The 21634-nt window shown below is 35.3% G+C and overlaps 1 protein-coding gene across 1 annotated transcript in view; it reads right to left on the reverse strand.

Moving 5' to 3' along the window:
• Positions 1 to 434: 434 nt before the first annotated feature.
• RADX (RPA1 related single stranded DNA binding protein, X-linked) overlaps positions 435 to 21634 on the reverse strand; it is a 29153-nt gene continuing 7953 nt past the window's right edge. The window contains exons 5-16 of the mRNA XM_050902028.1: positions 21198 to 21306; positions 20953 to 21044; positions 20736 to 20858; positions 19442 to 19549; positions 17600 to 17767; positions 16878 to 17038; positions 16162 to 16373; positions 14916 to 14984; positions 9567 to 9646; positions 5960 to 6253; positions 4459 to 4641; positions 435 to 3551 (exon numbers count right to left, since the gene is read on the reverse strand). Of these exons, the coding sequence (XP_050757985.1) occupies positions 3406 to 3551; positions 4459 to 4641; positions 5960 to 6253; positions 9567 to 9646; positions 14916 to 14984; positions 16162 to 16373; positions 16878 to 17038; positions 17600 to 17767; positions 19442 to 19549; positions 20736 to 20858; positions 20953 to 21044; positions 21198 to 21306 (1745 nt within the window). The 3' untranslated portion in view covers positions 435 to 3405. The remainder of the gene's footprint in view (positions 3552 to 4458; positions 4642 to 5959; positions 6254 to 9566; positions 9647 to 14915; positions 14985 to 16161; positions 16374 to 16877; positions 17039 to 17599; positions 17768 to 19441; positions 19550 to 20735; positions 20859 to 20952; positions 21045 to 21197; positions 21307 to 21634) is intronic.

Genomic DNA, 21634 nt, shown 5'->3' on the forward strand with positions numbered 1-21634 from the left:
ATGTTTGAAAGATTATCACAGAACTCTCCATTTCTGGATGTAGGCTCTATAGATTCTTTCTCTGAATTCAGTCAGTGTTGTATTCCATAACAATTACTCGTATCAACTCTTATTTTCTTATATTAGAACAGAAAAATGAAAATCTTACTAATGTCAGAACTCTCTAGTCCATAATGAAAATAAAGGACAAATTGTAAAGTTATGAAGACCTTTTTCCCGTTTTTCCTGCAAAAGTCGTGCTGTACACAGTGTTGAAAGCCAAGAGAAGCTGCAAGCAGTGGCATACATTTTGACAGAAGCTCGCCCTAGTTCTCCTGTAAAGATTCTTTAAAAGAGTAAACATGACTGTTGAGAAGATTCTTGGAAAACTGAAACAGCTTTCAGAAGTGAAAAGAAATTGAAAGAAATAATCCAAGACGTTTACATATATTAATTCATTTATTTATATTCTCTGCTTTTCAGTGCTGCACTAGTTCTACATCACATTAATTCAATACTGATCTTACCTCTAAGATCTATGACTTAGCAAGTATTATACACTCAAAAGTACCATTAGCTACATACAGTTCACCTTCCTCTGGTTTTCTTTGAAATTAATGCTGGAAACATAAGAAATATGCAAATGCAAGATTTGAGAGTACAGTTCTTTGGTTGGGTATGAATTCTACAGTTAGGGAATGTGCTCTGAGCAGTGGCAATACACAGCAGCAAGAAAGATGATTCCTATGACATTTTGCAGGAGCAAAGATTCTGTATCTTGGTTAAACATGGCAAAATTAACATGTTTTGACAGACTCAGGATCAAAAATAGTTTGGTTTTATACTTGTGTCAATGAACACCAAGTAAAACAAAATAGCAAGTAGTTTTTTTGCAGAGAGGACCTTTGCCTAGTGCTATAGTGCTGGTTTGGCAGGGAGGAGGGAGACAGAGTGGTGGAACCGTATATTAACACTGCAACACTTCAGAAACTGAAGTCGGCATATTAAGTTCAGTGTAACTTACGGGGATGGGGTAAGTGCCTCTACAGAATGACCCAGAGTATTGAAATTCCAGGTCTACTACAGGCATTGAATATTCTCTAGCTACACACAGAAAGCCTGTGCTTCTAACAATGGCACTTCATTCTGCAAGAGTATCTCTCCTTCCCAGCTTTTGCCATGAAAAATTTCAAACAACACTTCCGTAAAATAAAATTATATACTTTAAAGTCTCAAGCGTATATTATACATATCCCGCACCATTCTGATATTTCTTTTAGAGTTAGGAAATCCTAACATGGAGGATGAAATGATTAATGCTACATGTTTAAAGTGTAGTAAGCAGCCTTTGCTGCATTTCTATTGCATGGGATGGATGGAGTGGCTAGAACAACTGAACAGAGTGGCTCTGTGACAGTGTTAGCCACATCAGTCCTTTTGTACAATTACTTTAAAAATTGCTTCTAGGAATGGTTTCATTAAAATTAGACTTCGACCTGAAGTATATCTAAATAAAAAATACTGGCTGACACAGTCAGCATGGCTCAGTTTGGTACACGAAGTGCTGGTGCTAATCTCTCTAGAGCAATGGCCTCTAATCTTCACATACCCATAAGCAACAAAATTACACAAATAACGTATTGCAAGCAACACTGTGCTCTTCTCCGGTTGGTATGTTTTCTTTTTGCCCTCTGTGGCAAGGTTACAATGTGCTCTGAAAGGCATGGGTTGACAAACATTGCTCTAGAACTAACACTATATTATCCATACAAAATATAAACATACAATACATAGTCACATTTAATTAACTTTTCGTCCCTGTGCAATTTAAGTTAAACTTTCTCATTAATACATTTTTAAACTGTAAACCACACTAGAGAGACAGAATAATTTTATCAATTTCTTTAGAATCTTAAGACTTTTACTTTTTATCTGAAGTTGCCTATGAACTTGTACTATAACAAAGACAGTTATGTTTCTCCTTCAATTACCATTAACTGAAGTTAGGGTACAGAATTTAAGTACTTGAAGACAAAGTCCACTGTCCCCAGGGTAGACGAGTGAGCTACTAGTTGAAAGAGATACTCCCCAATTACCAACAGGCTGCTAAAACATGCCTAGAAGTTTTCCACAAAAGAATAAATCTGTCCCTATAAATTAACTCTGTGGGCTTTCGTCAAAAATGGTACAATTTAATTGGCAAGCTTCCATAACGCAATCATTTCTTCTCAAAGAATTGAACTGAGACCAGCATGTCACACGGACAAGTTGTCAAATAGCAATGTGTTTTAGCTCCTGCTTGAGAATAATTTCCTAAGGTTCCAGTTGTATAAATGATTTGAGGCTGTTTGACATGGGAGGAAAAAGTGGGACTTGGTTCTGAACTCAGCAGAAGCCAGCTGCTACTTAGTATACAGGCAAAAAGTTGATAGAATTTTACAGAGCCTCTTGCTCTTGTGGAAGCAGCAGCTTCTCGCAGCTGCTGAGCTCCTTCATGTACTCAGAATACAGCTATTGCTAAAAAGAAAGAGGATAGTGGTGAACAATAGAAAAAAACCTAACAGTGTGACAAACTGTGCATCCTGCCATGCTAAGCACTCCTTAAAGACAGTTTTTCTCTTGCAAAGCTAGAAGCAAGTTCCACTAACAAAATTTCTTCTTTTAAATATGTCATTATTTTTTTGTTAATAAATAAAATATGTTAAAAACCTCTGGGTGCTACATTCACTACCTAACGCTGTATATACAAAAGCAGACATATAAAAACACAGCAGTTGACCTTGCTCAGGTAAAAAGAATTGAAAGCAGCTTCTTGGATCACCGAGTCCAGTCCCCGGTACTAAAGGCACCATGGTATTTAATCCCTTTCACAAACACAGTAAGCTTCAAGCCTAAAGAGCAGTTAGGCTGCCCCTAGTACCTCCCACTAAAAGATCACTATAGAACATAACAGCTCTAATCCTCAAAATTGTTCTAATTTCCAGCCTAAATTTATATCACAGCCAGTTAATTCTTTTGCAAACACTGCCTTTAATATTGGGAAAGCCTGCCTCTCTTCTCAGTTCTCACCCCGATATATACATTTCCCGTGTATGTACGTACACAGGCAGAGAAGGAGAGATGACAATCATATTTATACTCCTTGGTATCCTATCAAAAGATAAGCTCACTGTATTGCCTATTCATCCTTCCTGAACATAAGTGACCAAGACATTGTGTAACCTGTTTCAAGACTGCCGAAAAATACAGGCAACAATCATCCCCCTCAGTTACGTGGATGACCATTACAATTGCTCTAAGAATCATAATTTTATGTTTGTGTCTGCTAGTTCTGGAAAAGTGCAATGTGTAGAGGGTGTAATCAAGTTACAGTAATTTTATTTCCCTCCTTTTGAACAATATAAATTTGAAAAATAAGTTATTAAATTACACTGGATCCAGCACACTAGGTTCCACTGTCTTGTAGATTTTGCTCAGAAAGACTTCCACCTTATCCTCACCCAAGTGACAGATGTCCAAGATGCAGACAACATGTTTGCCGTCTAGATCCATCGCTGCTTCTACAATTTCATCTAGAAGTTAAGAAAAGGTGTTTTTATATACGTACAGTAAAAAGGCATACTGAATTGACATTGTTTTCCATGCAGTAATGTGTGTATGTTCAACCTTCTTTCAGTGAAAAACCTCACTCTAACTATTAAACGCTAGCCTACTGGGATTTTTTTTTTTGGTAGAATTTTATTAGTAAATTCAATCACTAGAAATGACAGCATCAGAACTTAGACATGGAAAAGCTGAAATACGCATTATTTAACCATTAGTGATTCTCAGATTTCATAGTATTATTCAAGGAAAAGTAAAGATGTATTTAAATAAAATCAGGTCTGTCTATATAAACATGCAGGAAAACACGATGCTTATATAGCACTTTGCAGGATGATACACACTAATAGTGTTCACCATATTTGTTGTGAGGTGCAAGTAATTAGAAGCATACTCTGAAGGAAAATAATTCAATAGCAGGCAAATACTTCAGTTTATAGGCGCTGTAGGTTGCGTTAAAGCAGCTGTTCAAAGTGACATTAGTGAAATGGATTGACTGATTGACAGTTATTCCACTCTATCTCAAAGCAGATCAAGCCAAATATTCACATGCTCAGCCACACATACTGACTTCTATGTCAGTATAATTTTGCATCAACAAATAACTGCAAATACTATCTAGGTCACTTAGGAGTTTGTGGTTTGGATATTAAAATGCTATCTTTAGAGTACGAGAACAGCTCCTGTAAAAACTGCCTCTAAAGTTCAGTATTGCATCTATTTACTAAAGGTGGTCACACAGAACTCACGTATCTTGCACTGAAGACATGAACAATGTCTGACCTACAACAGAGATTTCTATAGAGGATTAACTCTTGCATTGAAAGATAAAACAAGAAACGATAAATGAGTAACGTCAGTGAAAGCCAGTCTCACTTGAAAGTGGAAACATGTCACGAAGCCTTCCATTGCTAGTGGCCTTCTGCTGACACGCAGAGATACAACTCATACAAGACAATAATGTATCATTTTGAATGTCTTCTAGTTGAAATAAGTGGGGATCTTCAGGACAAAACAGTGGAAGAAATGCAACATCTATTGCTATGTCGTGGTTTATACCTGTTGAAAAAAAATATTTAAGTTAGCAGAAAATGTCATCTTCAGTCCACTAGCAACTTCATGCACCATTTCTTCTTTTTTTTTAAAAACAAACTATTGCAGGCTGAACACTGATTTTTATTTACTTGTTCTTTGTCCATTAATTAATAACTGATGTCTAAAAATACATTTCAATATATATGTATATATATTTATACATAAGCACATTCAAATTGATATGATGTTATAACACACTATGATTTAAGGCTAACAATGCTGTTAGCTCAGAAAATATTAAACCAACATTGGAAGCTATTTCACACTCCTTTTTAACTTTATCATTGCTACAAGGGCAGAGAAATTCATTTTACAGCCAGTGTATCTATGCAGTATGCGGTGCAGTACTTGTGCTACTTTTGTCTTGAATATTATATTGTAAGTCCCAGGATTCCAATGACACTAAATATTCAAACACCTTCTTTGCAAATCTCCCTTAGCAAATAATGGAAACTTTTAAATTATGGGAACTTAACATGAGCATCGTTAAGCTAGGCATTTCCTTCTCCTTTCAATGGGAAAACAAAATCAAACAGATTAATATCCCACAGTAATGGTAACAGATACACATCAACTTGCATATTTATATTTTAACAAATAAATATCAACCAACTGACGCTTTGTGCTAACCAGAAGCAGCAGAGAGCAGTTGATGAGTATGGCTGAAATACAGCCCTTAATTTTCCAGCATGGAAGAAAGGCACTTTAGGAGCAACGGTACTCAAAAAACAACTCAATGAGAATAAAGCTCAAAAGAAGCATTTATAGTTGTGCTTTTCCCTTTAAGAACACTAACTTGTTTCTGATGAATACCTCTCCAGCAGGAAAGTCAGCTGACAATCAAGTGCAATTGAATAATTTACCTGATTATGTCAGACTGGTTGAACTAGTGAACAGGACCTACCTCTAATGGTAATAATCAATAGCTTAAGGACTACACACATTCTTCAAATGATACACATAAACCTAGACACAAAATTGCAATTATATGAAAAGTGATACTAGAAACAAGATGTTCCGTCATTTCATTTAAATGTATTTTTAATGAGAATTACAGCGTTCTGGTAAAAAATTATCCTAAAACATAACTCTAACAAAAATCTAAAATGTCAATCATTTTTTTAAACGTCAAGAAATACTCAGAATCAACTGATTAATTTAGAGAAATCCATTCAGTTTCCGATGAACCTTCAAGTCATTCTCAAGTTAACGCAGCAAAGAGCTAAGATCTTATACTGCTCTTGCTTAACCTTTTTTAGAAGCCGAGCTACCAAATACTTACCCAGAACTGTCACTTCATAATACCCAAGGCCACTAGCACTTTTAAACTCATTGATGTTCTTGTCTGTTCTGGTTTCTTTTGGCTGGTGCACTGCTGCATGAAGGTTGTACTGTTGCATAAGTAAGTCTTTGTGCACATAATCAAATTTACGTGGGATGCTTTCTGGGAAAATTGTGCTGTGATGCAAATATTTCATTAACTTGTCTTTTACTTGTGCCCACAGGTCACTCTGCCATGAATCACAAGTTCTTCCAGTCTCTTCAGTTTCAGGTGTATCGCTCATTCCTTCTCGGTCTATTATAAACACAGAAAATATTTAGTTGCATATACACTCATAGAATCGTATCACTTCTCTGCTAGATAAGAAATATTTTCATTAGAACATTTCAATTATGAAGACATGGCAGAATGTTCAAAACATACAACACAATGAATTAAACTAGGGTTGGAACATGAGTAAACCGGTAACCTTAGAGGCTAGACTTGTAGTAAAAACACTTATTTAACCACATGAAGAGCATCATTGTGGCTTGTTTTTGGAGAGCACGTAACTTGTTTAATGAACAGCCAGAAACCATGAAAACAAGTTTAAAATGGGTACAAGTAAAGGTAAACTTTTCCATCCCTTGCACAATAACTATATGCTTACATTGAGCACTATGCTAAATTTAAAATTTCTTGCTATACAGTCAATGATAGCTCCATTCTTCTTTCCTATTACATGTAACTTGAGGATTGTTAATGGTAAAAGCCATCACTTCCAATTTTGAAGGTAAGTGTTAAACCCCACCTTTTGAGCTTATCAGAAAGCTCATTTCAAAATATTCCCAGTATAGCCTTGTATGTCCTCCATCTCCTGTGAAACAACTTCTTATGGAGTACCCTTCTGAACTGGGTATATTACGCACCCCAACATTTCTCAATGAACACATGCTTTTCTACTTTACTTTAGTGTCATAATTGCTATGATGGAGTATCAGGATGTTAAAAAATGAAGATACCAGAATGTACACAGACCAACTTGATACAACATATTGCAAGAACATTCAACAAGGGAAATAAGAGTCTTGCTGCATTGAATTAGACAACGAAGGACAGTGAATTTAAAGAAAATTGACACTAATACTGAAAGTGTGCTCTGCATTGCATAAAGCAGTCTGCAGTATTTTTCTCACAGAACGGGAATTCATCATATAAGGTAAAGGGGCACATGAAACCTGCTACATGAAGAAACATTTTCTCTCAGTAAATGAAATTCCAGGGAGTGAACCTTATCCCAATACTGCTCCCCCTGCCCAAGATATTTCAACATTTAAAAAAATACACTTTAATAATTTATTTTGTTTTGGATATCTCTATTGGCTCTTTTTGTACATCTGCCCAATGACTATTCAAAAAGTGTTACTTTGATGCAGGCTGCTATGATATGGAGCTGCCAAGAGACAGAAGTGTCAGCGCTGCTAATACATAGTTATAAAGGGGGGGGGGGAATTTCATGTTCCTGTAAATAGCTTCTAAAGGCAGCTAAGGGCAGTTTCCCTTGCTGGTATTTTAAAAAAAAAAAAAAGCAAGCTCTACCTGGGACCATGGTAACAACACTATGAAGCTTAGAGTAACACCTTTCCATTTGATATGGTACCTATGACCTGCATATCAGTAAATGGAAAAATAAGTATATGATATGTAATTGATATACAATCTCAGAATACCTTAAAAAAAAAAAAAATGTATCTTCAAAATCTGAAGGAACACAGCATAGGAACGTGTTCACTTTGATACATACATCATAATTAGTAGCCTTGTTAAGCAAAATACAAACATTCTGTTATCTAGATAAAACTAGCACCAGCTAAACAATTAGTATTTTATATAAGACTAATAATACTGCCAGTAGGACTGATGTTATGTGAGAAAAATATGTGCATATGTTTAGTAGCTACATTTACTAACATATTCATATAATTATTGCATACTTACATTAGATGAGAGACTGATTCATTTATTTTGGACTACACTCAAAATATCAGCCAACTGAAGTTAAATAGGGTTTCACATGCAGTGAGGAAATATCAGTGTAAATGATATTTTAATTTAAGAATAAAAGTATCTAAATATATCTGTATTTGAGATATAAACATCTAAATAAAAGTATCTAAATATAAGTATCTAATGCAAGATTTCTTTACTACGGTTAAAAATCGAGGCATGTACTTCACTGTACATCTTCACATCCTTTTTATTTTTTGAAAACAAACCTTTTAAACCAATTCATTGAAACCGCATACATGCATTCATTTTATAAGATCTACACGATATCCCAACAATTCTAGAGAGAGTAACAGCATAGCACAATGAACACTACAGCTACCAGAAATTCCTGTAAAAATAATTTCAAGTGAGAACACTCAATCTGATTTCTCATTTTTAAAAGCAACAAGAAATCTCATGAAGACTAACAACTAATAAAGTAATTAATTATCAAACTTGCTTATGGATATGTTTTCTTACTTTCAAAGAACAGATCTCTATATAGTACCTGAGGCTGCTCTTCCTCTGGAATAAAACTTCACTTTAAATAGTTACCTGTACAAATTTTTCTCCGATTTGAAAGCTTCCTCATCATTTCAGTCTCTTAATATATTAAACATTTGGGAAAATTCACTGTAATTTCTATTGCTTTAAAGCAGCACAATGGAGTAGATCATCATCAATAAGCTACAAAGACAACCTATTGCGGTCATTACTAAATTAAGATGAACCGCTGCCTTGCGAAAATAAAGGATGGACAACATTATACATAATATAGCTATACCTAGAAGTAAATTGGCAGATGTTAATGTTGGGACAGATGCTAGTAGTAGACGAACTTTTAGATAAAATCACATGACTCAGAGCATAGTCAGTCAGCTTTGAAAAGAGGAAACATGTCAAAATATTTGCATGAAATAAAAACCAGACCAAGCTGCACATAATGACAACTGACAAATTAGACTTCTTCTTCATCCAAAAATAGATATCAAGAACTAACTGCATGGAACACGAGTTTATTTTTCAATTGCAGAGGAAGAAAGAAAATTAATAATATTAACTTAGAAAAAAATCCCTAAACCAAACATCATTCTTATTACTGGCTTGTATGTTTCATTCATTTCCTCCCCACATCTTGTATATGTCTTTTTAATTAGGTACTCGCATAGCTTTGGGGCTACCTTCCCAGAGAGGGACAATTTTATCACATGCAGATCACTATAGCAAGAAAACTGCCAACAGAAAATGTGAGGTCTTATGCTACTAACTGCTTCTGAGGTACAAAACTAACTTAAAACTTGTATAAAGCAACACTGAGAATTTATTCCCCATACTGGGAAACAGCCCAACACTGTCCTTCCAGCCATCCTTTAGAACACATCAGGGACGTGACTGAGCAGAATGACATTAACAATACGTTGCTATGGTGGCTCCCCAGAGGTTGATGCAGCCAGATGTACAGAAGAGCTGCCTTGACAAACAAGGTTTATAAGGATATCTTTGTTGCCTGTTTTGGACCTGAAGAGAAGAAGTAGGCTTAAACCTCCTAAGGTTAATAAAACAACTATTTGCAACGTACCTGTGCAGTACTGTAAACTGTCTGATACAGCCTGTCCGGTTTTATCTTGCACAAAATCTTCATGTTGAAATTCATCCAAGCTATAAAAAGAAAGTTATAGTATATATATATTTAAAACCTATTTAACCTCAAATACTATGCAGCAAAAGTTCAAACTTTCACAGATTTCTAGGGATAAATAATATAAGCTCGAATGAGTGAGCACTAGTACCTGGTTTCATATCACTAGACCTGTAATATAGCCGCTTGACATAATGAGACCTACTACGCTCAGTAAATCAGTTTTGAAGAGCTTAGGACAAGAACTTCTGTATTTCTTTGCTTTATGAAGTAGATAGGAAAGTATTTTACACTCAAAAAACAGTGTTTGTTGCCCTCTTCTGGGCACCTACTGAAAATAATATGACACTAAAAGCTGAACATCACAGACGGCCAACAGGTTTATGACTTGATTCTAAAAAAATGTTGCACAGCATGCTGCTGCGCTTTCATATCAGCACCCTTCAGCAGTCAAAAAGAAAGCATGAATGGAGCCATGTTATCACTTCAGAATCCAAAATGACAGAGAAATTCCAAATATGTATTTTCCTTTGGACATACTACCCCATTGTAACAATCAGTTCAATCAAGCAAACTAGATTTTTGTTATACTTTCATTTTTAACCATGAAATTTTGAGTTAACAGTAAGCAACTATTGTCTAACAATATCTAATGAATGACCTAGGATATTATGCAGGAGAAAAATGTAACAGATAGTCTGCAGCCACAACATGGTAAAATAAGCTCTTAGGCCCATTTATTCCTTTCTTCTTTGCTCCATTCCTCTTATTATAAACTCACCATGATGTCTGAATAAACTTAGGAAAAAGACTATCTTGATTATCTTGCACCACAAACAACTGAGACATAGGCAGGACTTCGTTAAGGTATCATTAAAATTCCAGACTACCAAAGTTGTTACTAATAAAATATTGTAACTGCAAATACACAGGGACAATATACATACAGTGAAAAAGGAATCAAAGACGAACACGCTTTTTAGTGGGACATTCTGTATTTCAGTCATAAGGATTTACAGATTTTTTTCAATTTTTCCCATTTCATACTAGGATATATCTTGAAAATTTCACGTCACTGTTTCATAACACATGGAAAATGTCTAAAATCTAGTGAAAAGATAAAAGGAAATAGATTGCTGTTTTTGCATATGAAAGTACATTTTATGAAATGCACTATCATCATGGTGTGGGTTAAGCACTGGAGTGACCTTCTTGCGATCTCCAACTCCAGGCACAAAAGAATCCTCACTTAAGCAGCACAAACTGCAATTGAGGTTTCAGCCACCTAATTTTGTAAACAAAAAAAGCTGCCACATCGAGAACTTTAAAACAGCATGACTCTCTTGCTTCCCATCACCCACCCAAGCTTCTGAGCAGAGTTATGTTGATGTTGGTAAATGAATATTTGTATGTGTTTCTATGTGACTTTGTAGTCCAAAGTATTTTTCAAATTTTGAGGTCCAGGGCAACCTCAGAAAGATACATGCAAGATGTCAGATCTAAGTTTATGCAGTGGTATTTTTATGTTTTCTGGTGAGAGGTAGCAGGAAAGTTTGTCTCTTTCTAAAATGATAATTCAGTAATTACATTGTGCTTCCTATGGTATTATTTCTAGATAAAAGAATGGTTCCATGAAAGTAGTATCTTATGAAGAATTAATTCCTTTTACAAGAACCATCATGGAAAGTAATTACTGTGTATGCATAACAATACATTAAAAAATTACATATCAGCTATATTAATACATTTTCAAGCCATTAGAAGACATTTTCAGAAGTATTAACAAAAGTAGTCTAATTAAAAATTAATGTCCACAAAACAACTTCTCACTTGTGAGACTCGGACTTCTCGACAAGAGACATGAAAATCTAGCACAATGTTAGGACAAGCCTGCTCAGAAATCAACGTGTCAAGTTAGATACATGCCAACTTCCCTCTTCATTAAAGCAGAGGATTAAACCAAGTCATACTGCTGACAAGTTGATATTATGGAAATGGTTTCTTTTTCTTTTAAAATTGTCTAGTTTTGGAGGTGAATAGGCTCTGATTTAGAGCTAATAGAGCCTTTGAAAATTATGAAAATAACTTGTCACAATTTTCCCCCACTTCTTTCACAGATCTGTAGCTGGGATAATTTCTCCTACCTGCCTGACATGTTATTCCTACCAGACAGCTTTGTGCTGGATGTGTGTACAGTGTAACTTGAGCTAGGTTCGTAAGGAAAACCTACTTGTCTATACACACAGTTTATATGCTTCTTTGCCAGCCAGTATGTCCGCAAGCCACCTGATATAACCCAAATCCTTCCATTTGCTGCAATATGCTGTGGCTGTTGTACACTAAAACTCCCACATTCCTATTTTGCCCATGCCAGCTTTATGAGAACTTGTGCCATGCCGAATTTGCTATTCCCAGCCTGCATGCTGCAGACTCCCCTTTTCACAGATGCCTGCTTGCAAAAAAGCCTTTATTAAGTATTTCCAGATGCACTGGTATTCACCTTTTCAGTCATTTTACTTTAAAGTATTGTCAACGAAAATAACATTAATCAAAATAGATGGGAGATGAATACTTTTAGAAAATATTGGGAAAATAAGCATGTCTTGTGCTTCACACCTATTTCCTAAGCACTGGGACTAAATATGACAAATAAAATTAAGAAAGAAAATAGTTACAACTCGTAGCTATGCCCAAATGATGCAAGGAATTAAAGTGCCTCAAAACAACAAAACAAAACACCCCACTCACTGGTATAACTGGTAAAAGCCTTATTTTATAGACTGGTTTGAAATCAACTTAACTCAACTGTCATGACACCATTATGGTATACGCATCTACCACGGCAAGTAACAGAGAAACCAAACTTCTACAATAATTTGACAGTCTACAAAAATTGATTGTTGATATCTACCAATTTCTCCCTGAAAAATTCTGATTTATGTGAAAAAGGCATCTGAAGGAAATGTCAAATTCTGGGAAACTTTCAGTCATGCAAACCTCAAGCTGAATTTCCCCGTATTATAGAATCCCCATCCCTTAGCTCTCATCAGAGGGGAGGGAAAAAGGAGAAAAGGGTCTAAGTTACATAAACATTTAGAAGTGAAACTGCAAGGACAGAAGCATACAAACAAGTTACTTTCAAGCAGTGTAGAGTGTGAGCATGTAGTGCACCAGCAACTCCACGGTAACTGCAGTGCTAAACTTACAAAGATTAAAATGCTAAGAAAACGACTGTGTTTTTTTTCACTTCCACATAAAAATAAGCCTTTCTGAAACTCCTGATCTTTCCCCATTCACAATAAACTAGCAATTAAACTACTTCAGGGTATATTAAATGCTTAAAAGTACATTTATGTTGAATGTCTCTACTAGCAAGGATATAAATATCAACAATAATATTATTAAATTAACCGGTTTCCTCTTACCTTGTTTTTTCTGAAACCCTTAAAAATCAGATAAATAAGTTACCTCAGAAATGTAGGAACTGAGGCTGTCAATAAAGAGCCTTAAAATAAGCTTTTACTGTTTAAAAACAAACTTTAAAAATGCAACCACATGCTGAAAAACTGTACAAAATACTTGACACAAAATAATCTAAGCTAGAATATGTACTTCAAAATATATCTCTACTGCTGTTATTTCATCAACGTATTAAAATATTTCAGTGAGAGCTGACATTCTGCTACTTCTAAGCAACAGAACAGAAAACAATGCAATTTTAAGGTATGTCAGGCTAACTTGCTATTTTTCTTTTGCAATTTGGAGAATTCAGCACAACTTCATAGTTAATTACAGAAATACACAAGTTACCTTTTAATTATATAGAGTGAAACAGCTTTCCATAATCCAACACAGACTTTCTCCTCCTTTAGTTGGGGTTCTAGCACTAATGGCATAGAGTGGACACACAGGTAGCGAGGAGAGTAGCAGATTGAGAAAAGCAGAGAACAAAGTAAACATGCCTTAACTTTTTGCTTCACTTTTAAGAAATGGGGAGAAAACATTCTTCCCACCCTCCACCCCCAAGAAAAAATGGAACATTTCTCAGCAAGCGAAAGAAAACAGGATTCCTCACATTCCAAAAACCTCCTGGTTTTCCTATGGATTTGTGCCACAAGTCCCTGCAAACTTGCGCACCACCTGCAGAGATGTGACATTAAAGCCAGGTGCCACACTTTTAATGAACGGGCTGCGGAGCCAGGCAACCATTTCCCCCAGAAAATGCAGTATCTACCAAGAGGACCAGAGGAAACAACAGACATGTGGGCTCAAAAGAGCCTTGTTTATCCCACAGAAAAAGCTTTTGCAAATTAGCTTCCAAGAAATGTTTTTCAAGAAAATAGGCATGCTTGTAGGGCAGTAATACCGGCAGAATGGTCAACAACTTATGATCAACTCCATCATGACTACTGTTGCTATATCCCTAGCACCATACTCTTTGTTTTAGGGGGGAGGGAAGAGGTGCTAAAAGTAAACTAAGAAGGCAACTGAGGAGTATACGTACTCATGACACAAGCCCAAATTACCGCTGCCAAAAAAACCTAAACATCTGAAGTTACTGACACCAAAGAGTTCAAACATTCAAGTTACCCAAGCTGTGTTTGGAACAAATGACAAGAATTTATGGCCCTTAAACAAAATGCACAAAGGAAAGTAGCTTTTTACCCCAGACTAGCAAATAACACCACTCATTCAGTTTTCTTCATAATTTCCCATTTGTAGTTATTACATTAGGTTCCAGACTTCTCAGGGCTCTGGATCTGAAATTCCTATCTGTTCGATACAGTTCAATAAAGACTGAGTGTTGGTTAGTGGAAGGAGCCAAGTGGCTTTGCAGGGACAACTACACTTACACCTCTGTAGCATCAAGGATGATGTATAGCTCAACCACTGCTAGCAAATCCATTAATGCTATCACATTGTTCACTCTGCTTGCTAATTAAGCATCCCTCCCTCCTACCTTTGACTTTCCTACTTAAACTGTAATCTCTCTGAAACAAAGACTACATTATATTACTCTGTTTACCATGATGGACCCCTGTTATTACATATTCCCTAAGTAGCACTAGTAGCAATATAAAAATATGTTTAATAATATAAATAATAAAATAATCCAGTATTTTTAAACTAGAATCAGTGCAGAGGAAGTGAATAGAAAATATTAAACTCTACCCTGATCTGTTCTTTCATTTCACTTCCATACAGATTCCTGACCTGTAAAAGTTTCACTTCAAATATCTTTGTTTCATCATTGCAATTATTTAACATAATTAACTTCAGATGACTTACCCAAATTTTCTTCTTGCAGACCGTGTGAAATAGGGGTAAGATGATAGAGCAGTAACAGATGCACTTCCCCTTAAAGTAGGAAATTCACCATTACTTTACAGTATTTATTTAAATGGAAATACACAAAGCAAAGAACATGCATGTTTTTCTTTCAGGCAGAAAGAAACTAACTTCAGAACTAACCTAAGCCACTCAAATGTTGGAATTTTTCTTACGGAACGGAAATCCACTAACAAGTTTGCTGTAACACTGCCAAGACAGAACTTCTATTCACCAGGGTTTTCTTAGTCTTAAATTTTCATTCAATCCTAACTATATTTCATCTCATTTTCCCTCAAAATATTCTGAATACCCACCCTCTTCCCACATTATGAATTTTGGATGTGAAAAGTTGTGAAGAAAAACATACCCTTTACAGCATGAGAAATCCACTACAAAAACAAAGATGTGACTGGCTAGATTTTTGCAACATTAAATCTGTCAATGTATACACCGGGCTTTTAATACTAAGTAGGGTACATTAGATATTGCACAAACAGTGCAACAAAGGGCTATCTTATACAAGCAGATATTTTACTCTTGAAACTAATATGGTTGTGTCAGACAAATTTACTTTGTCTTATTCCATTTCCTTATATCGTACTGATATCCTTTGTCTATGGCTGACTAGATGCAATACAATTTCATGAAATCCCATCACAAGTAGAGCCATAGTACTACAAGTTATTTCGAGCCTTTAGGTTAGCACATGACCACCATCTACTTGCCTTTCTGACAGCACGTTACAGCTACATGCAGTACATTCCATTAACCAGAAACAAAAAACTATGGTATGTTTGAAATTAAGGAACAGGTATACCAGATCCTGATTCTGCATTTTCAGTGAAGAAATCTTATTTCCTCACACCACTGTAACTGTTGCTTGTTCCATGGCTATGTCACTAAACTATATATGGTTCAAGTATTAACCACTTTTATTTCAAATCTGTGAGATTAACAACAAAGTAGCATAAACATTAATCAGAAGAGAGCATTGCAAACCAGACACCTCCTTTAATCAATCCTTCATTAGCCTGAACAGTATAATTGTCATCACCTGGTGCTACGAAAAGTACCTAACTACCTTTTAAAGATTAAACTATATATGCTTTTAAAGCTTTCTTATGTATTTTCTGTGGCCTGGGCTCTGAATTAATTTCTGTAAACACTTTAGAAGATCCACTATATATTTATGAAGAAATCTTACTGTTCTGCATCTCTATTTAATCTGCGTGGTATCTTTCTCTTGACTGAACTCTTTTTTGACAGCAGAGCTTGGTGCTGATGTTGCTCCCCAGGAGTGCAATGTGGCCCCAGAAAAGACTTAACTTCTTTATTTTGAAGGTTGGTGTTTTTCCCCTTGTGCACACTGTCTTCTTTGGACACAGCAGAACTTTCAAGAGACTGAGAAGTATCTTTCTGCAACAACAGTTAATTGTTTAAGACTTTCAAAGCACTCAAAGCTATTGCTTCCAACTCAAAAACCTGCAAGTTTTCAACTAACTTTTAAAGGAACAGAACAATTTACCCTACCTTCTGAAAGTCATGTGATATCTAGCAGAAATTATCTTCTAATCATATAAGTAAGATAAATTCTGTCTAGAAAAGTGACAGTGAGCATGTTGCAGTAGTTGCCTCTCCCACACTCCAATTTACATTAGGTTATCCAGTCAGTCAAACTAGTAACTTCTAAACAGTTACACAGCTTTACAGACAACTGCCATAACACTTTGAGAAAAGCATTGAATCATTGCTTTTTAAAAAGCTCTATATTATGACTTTCAAAAATTTTGCTCTCAAAACAGCAAATGAAGTTAATCAAGAGACAATGTAACTAGGTTCTGAACTCAAATGTAAAATTCTCCATTCTAATTACAATCATAGCTGCTTAAGTGCTATGGCACTAATTCTCAAACACTGTACCTGAACAAGTTCCACTCCTGAGGCTTCTTCAACTGCACTGCTACAGCTGATGTATCTTATGGCACTAATTATTCCCTGAACAGCAATGCGCTTGTGTTCTCTGTAGTGCAAGTCTTCAATCTCTCTCCCCGTTTCACCTATGGCTTTCAAAACCGATTCAACTACAAAAAAGACATTTCCATAAACAAGTTTTAAAGAAATACAATATCAAAATGTCTGAACACAAGACTCAAAAGAAAAGATAATTGTTACTAAACATTAAATTGATTTAAAATGATATTTTTGAAGAATTTAAAATCTTGTTGTTCACATCATGTGGAAAAAAATAAACCTTTTTAGTTCACAAGCATCTTTTAGTATGCATTATCAGATAACACAATTTCTGTTTCAGGTGAAATTCACTAATTCACTGTATTCTTCAGTATAACTGTCTTTAATTCTGATTTAGCAGAAAATTCAGAGTAAAACTTCTGGGCAGATGTGTAGCTCATGTAAGCTGCTACAGTTCTCCTGCAGCTAATGGTGCCACAATACTTTCTGTAGGATGAGGATTTAGCCTATGATACATTTAGTCATGAAAGGGAGTTTTTCTTAAATGACATTACAAATTTGTGTAATCACTAATAGTAACTGTGTTGCTTTTTAACTGATGCTTTAAATGCTTGGACTAAGACTGAACTGAAAAAGGCTACAAATCTTAAAGATATCTGACAGTACGATACCTTTATTGGTTTTACAATATTTCAAAAAGTTATTTGGAGGTCGTGGAAAAGGATAATAGCCACCAATGACAGTTTTCTTCATTTGATCAGCTTCGCTTTGTGTTTTAGTCCACTGAATGAAGTTTTTCACTTTGGTATCCTTGGTGTATGGCTGGCCCTTGTGCCACCCTTTTAAAACAAAAATAATCAGGTATCAAAACCAAAGCAGGTTACTGTCATCTGTTCTCATCTTGAAACTATCCTGAACACTACGTAGAAAAAATGAATTAAGAAAAACTGGACTAGAGAATACAAAAGACATCTTTCCACTAGTCAACAGTGTTCTATGAAATAAGTACCTTGAATTCCTTGACTAACACTTGCATTTGACACTGAAAGTCAGACAAATGTTAAGTAATAGAAAGAAATAAAACAACTGGCAAAAATGCTACTAGAAAACTTCCTCACAGGAGCATACAAAACAATAAAATTATCAAAACAATAAAATAATTGTTTTATTAGCAGGAAAGAGCAGATAAATCATCTTCATAGGGTTCAGCAAAGATTGTTACTGACAGGTAATTGGCAAGGTATGTTGTATCCATTGTTGGCTGCTTTAAAACCAAGATACGGACTAAATACCAGTTTTATCAAATAAATTGTAATCTGATCAGGTCTACATCTAACCTGTGAACTGAAACAGATCTTATCCAATGCTTTGCAGTCTCCAGCTGTAGGTCTCATTTAGGACCCAAACAGACATAAAATGAACTAAAGCTAGGGTGGGGGAAAGCTTAAGTATTTAATTAGAAAATTAAGCACAAAATGTACTGAAGGAAAGCAAAGGAAAAAAATAACCTCTCAAACCCTTCATTTAGGAGTAAATTAAATCATTAGAAACCTATTAACAAAAAGACTAGCTTGCTTTGCTAGTCCAATTAAGCACAAAACACCCTACCCAGCTTGTCAGGAAAGACCATGTGTATAGAACCGACTATGTTCAGGTACTTTTTTTAGCACCTATTTTTTTCTGTTCCTACTTGTCAGCAGAAAGATTCAGACTGGGTAACTGATATGTTAGGAACACTGAAGACAAGAGCTGGACAAATAAACACAGGAAAGATACACCTATCGCATCTTATACTCCCTTGCAATTAGGCCAGTACAGCACTTGCCTGCAACACTGCTATAATCTGCCTCCTGATTCAAGAGCAAATATACTACAAACAGCTGTGCCTGGTCCTGCCTGTGACATGCTGACTGGTGGTATCTAGTGTACAGTATCACAGGACCATGAAGAGTATTGTAACTGCAGATGGGAGCATTCAAACAAGACCATCTAGAAGGAATGCTCCTTCAGTGCGGCCCAGCACCACATCCCTTCCCAGACCAGGTGGTCTGCATAAGGCCCTGCACATTGGGGAAGATGATACGTAATAGCTCTCCAAGTATCTGGTGAAAAAGATTAGCTAAGATAAATTTAGGACAACTATATCCTTTTTTTTTTTCTTTTTTTTTGTAATAAGGAAATCTGTAAGCCAGAAAAGCTGCAAGTGATTTTTAATGTTTTTAAGAAAGTGGTAATCTGCATTGCTACACTATCAAAGGATTAAAACAGTCTGAAAGAATTAGTAAACATACGACTTAACCTAATAATACTTAGGTACTTTTCATAAGATACACCCATTAGTGCCTCACAAGAATGCAATTTGCCTTTTTCTTTTTGCAATGATATTTCATTATTAACTCAAAGTCACTTCTGACAGGGAAACTAATACTATGCACTGATTATTTTGTTGTAAAACGAAAATACCCTTTCCAAATAAATGAGAATTACATAAAACTAAAACTAGTTTAAGTTACCTGTAATGAATATTTGACTTTCATTTGAAGTCGTAAGGTAAATTGTGCTGGAAGGATTCTCAGTGAGGTCCCGTACCACTCTCATCTGTGTACACACCAAATATGTCACTGGAGAAAAAAAAAACCCTTCAGTTTTTTCCTGATATTTCATTCATTTTAGAATGTCAAGACTGACACACACTGGATTAATTTTATTAAGTGCTGTAAACAAGACATTTTAGTTCTTGACCCTACAAAGGCTTCAGCATGTACTGAGCCTCTGTTATAAATTATAATATGGAGATGGAATTAAATTTGCAATTTAATAATTGTGCAAGAAAATTTCAGCATACATATTAGGACTAAAACATGAGATACTTCATCAGGTAGGATATCAATGAAACAAATAGTAAAAATACGGATATTAGATTGCTGTGTTTCTTAAGGATAACAAGCATAAAATCATGGGAAGCACAAGAAACCATGACATGCCACTGCAAAACTTCTAGAGTACAAACTCACTCTTTTCTTAATATCTCAGTTAAATACTGGAATGTCATACTTTGCCATTTCCCCAGAACACTCAAGATGAATGCAGCCATAATCTTAACAGGGTTGTGCAGCTGGTCCTGCATCATGATATAAAAAATGCACGTGACACCAACCAGTGTTAATGGAAGGATGAGTGCTTGGAGGAGAAGAGAAAGAAGGCAAGAAGAAATATTTAAAGCTCTTTTAAAATCCTTAATTAAGGATTCCCCAATTTGAAATTTATCATTCTTAGCTCACATGCAATAACACAGCTGGGTGATGACTGCTGTTTGGCCAAAAAATATTTATTCAAAGAAATGAAGCTTTTCCACTTTCACCTCTCCCTTCCTCCAATCCTCTTAAATTATTCCTGTCTATAAAAAAAAACCCCTTATTTACAGGACAAAAGGAGTAATAGACTTGACCAGCTGCCACCTTTATTTGCCTCTGATGCAAGAGATGTTGCCCCAGGTGCTTCACTTAAGTTTCTGTTTGAAATTAATGAGATTAGACAAGCCCCAGGCCCAGCTGCCCATCTATTTGTTTAGACTAACTAGCAGATTGCAATGTGAAAAGGCAGATTGCAATATGATAGGGGTTTCAAATACTTAAACTAATTTTTTTCATTTTTAGATTTTATTTTCTGATCAGCTATTTTCTGTTTGAGGAGATAAACCATGGCAATTTTTTATTCAGTGGCAGTTATACTCAGAATTTGACATTAGCAACCAACTACAAAAACACAATAAATAATTATTAATAAGTATTATAGAGAGATGAATACTTGGGTGAATATGCTCAAACACATCTGGCTGAGAAGTTGCAAATAATTCCAGTATGAATGGTTGGTCTGAGGTCCCATCAATGGCATGTGCCCAACGATAGAGCCAGAAGTCTTCACCATGTTCTATATAAACAAATATTAAGAAAAATGTATAAGCATTTATTCAGAAAGTTAAAAATTGTTTGATAAATTCGGAAAGTCATATTTATAGAAAAACCTCTCTTTCTTGCTCGTTCAGCCCTTCCTACAAATGTCACAAGACCAATAACATCACAGGAATGATTGTTTGGTAAGTCATCCAGTTCTGACCTAAAATCAAAACAGAACAAACATGTGGGTATTTGTTAATAACAAAACATAAAGCCTTCTCAGAAACTTTTCAAAAAACATTTTCAATTAACATTCAGTTTAATATAGTGAAATTTAAGTTCCAGCTTGACAACCAAAAAAATTCTATTTTACCTTGTGATAAACCGATATTTAACTTCAGGTAATCCCCACTCTGGCTTAACCATTTCTTCTGGAATAATACTTATTTTAGTAGGAGGGTCTCGAACATTAAGGCTGATTTCTGACAAAGAAAAAAAAAGTCAGTAACATTTAAGGCATGAATTAAAAAAAAAACCAAAAACCTTTAAAAAAAACGACAAAAAAACCAGGGTAGTTTCTTAAATGAAGTATTCCAACTTTGTCTCACTGCTTGTGAAATTATTAATCAATTCCTCTGACTTTATGTTTTCATCAAAATAAAGTAAGGAATTCAACAATACAATTTTATAATCTGAGAAATGTTAAGCTTTCCAATTCCCTACATGAGCCAATTAGTCTGATCCAGCCAGACATTTTAAAAACCAGCAACAGAAACTAATACTACAATACTGATTAGATAGGAAGCACTT

Source organism: Gymnogyps californianus, chromosome 9 (assembly GCF_018139145.2).
Source record: "Gymnogyps californianus isolate 813 chromosome 9, ASM1813914v2, whole genome shotgun sequence".
NCBI classification, from domain to species: domain Eukaryota; kingdom Metazoa; phylum Chordata; class Aves; order Accipitriformes; family Cathartidae; genus Gymnogyps; species Gymnogyps californianus.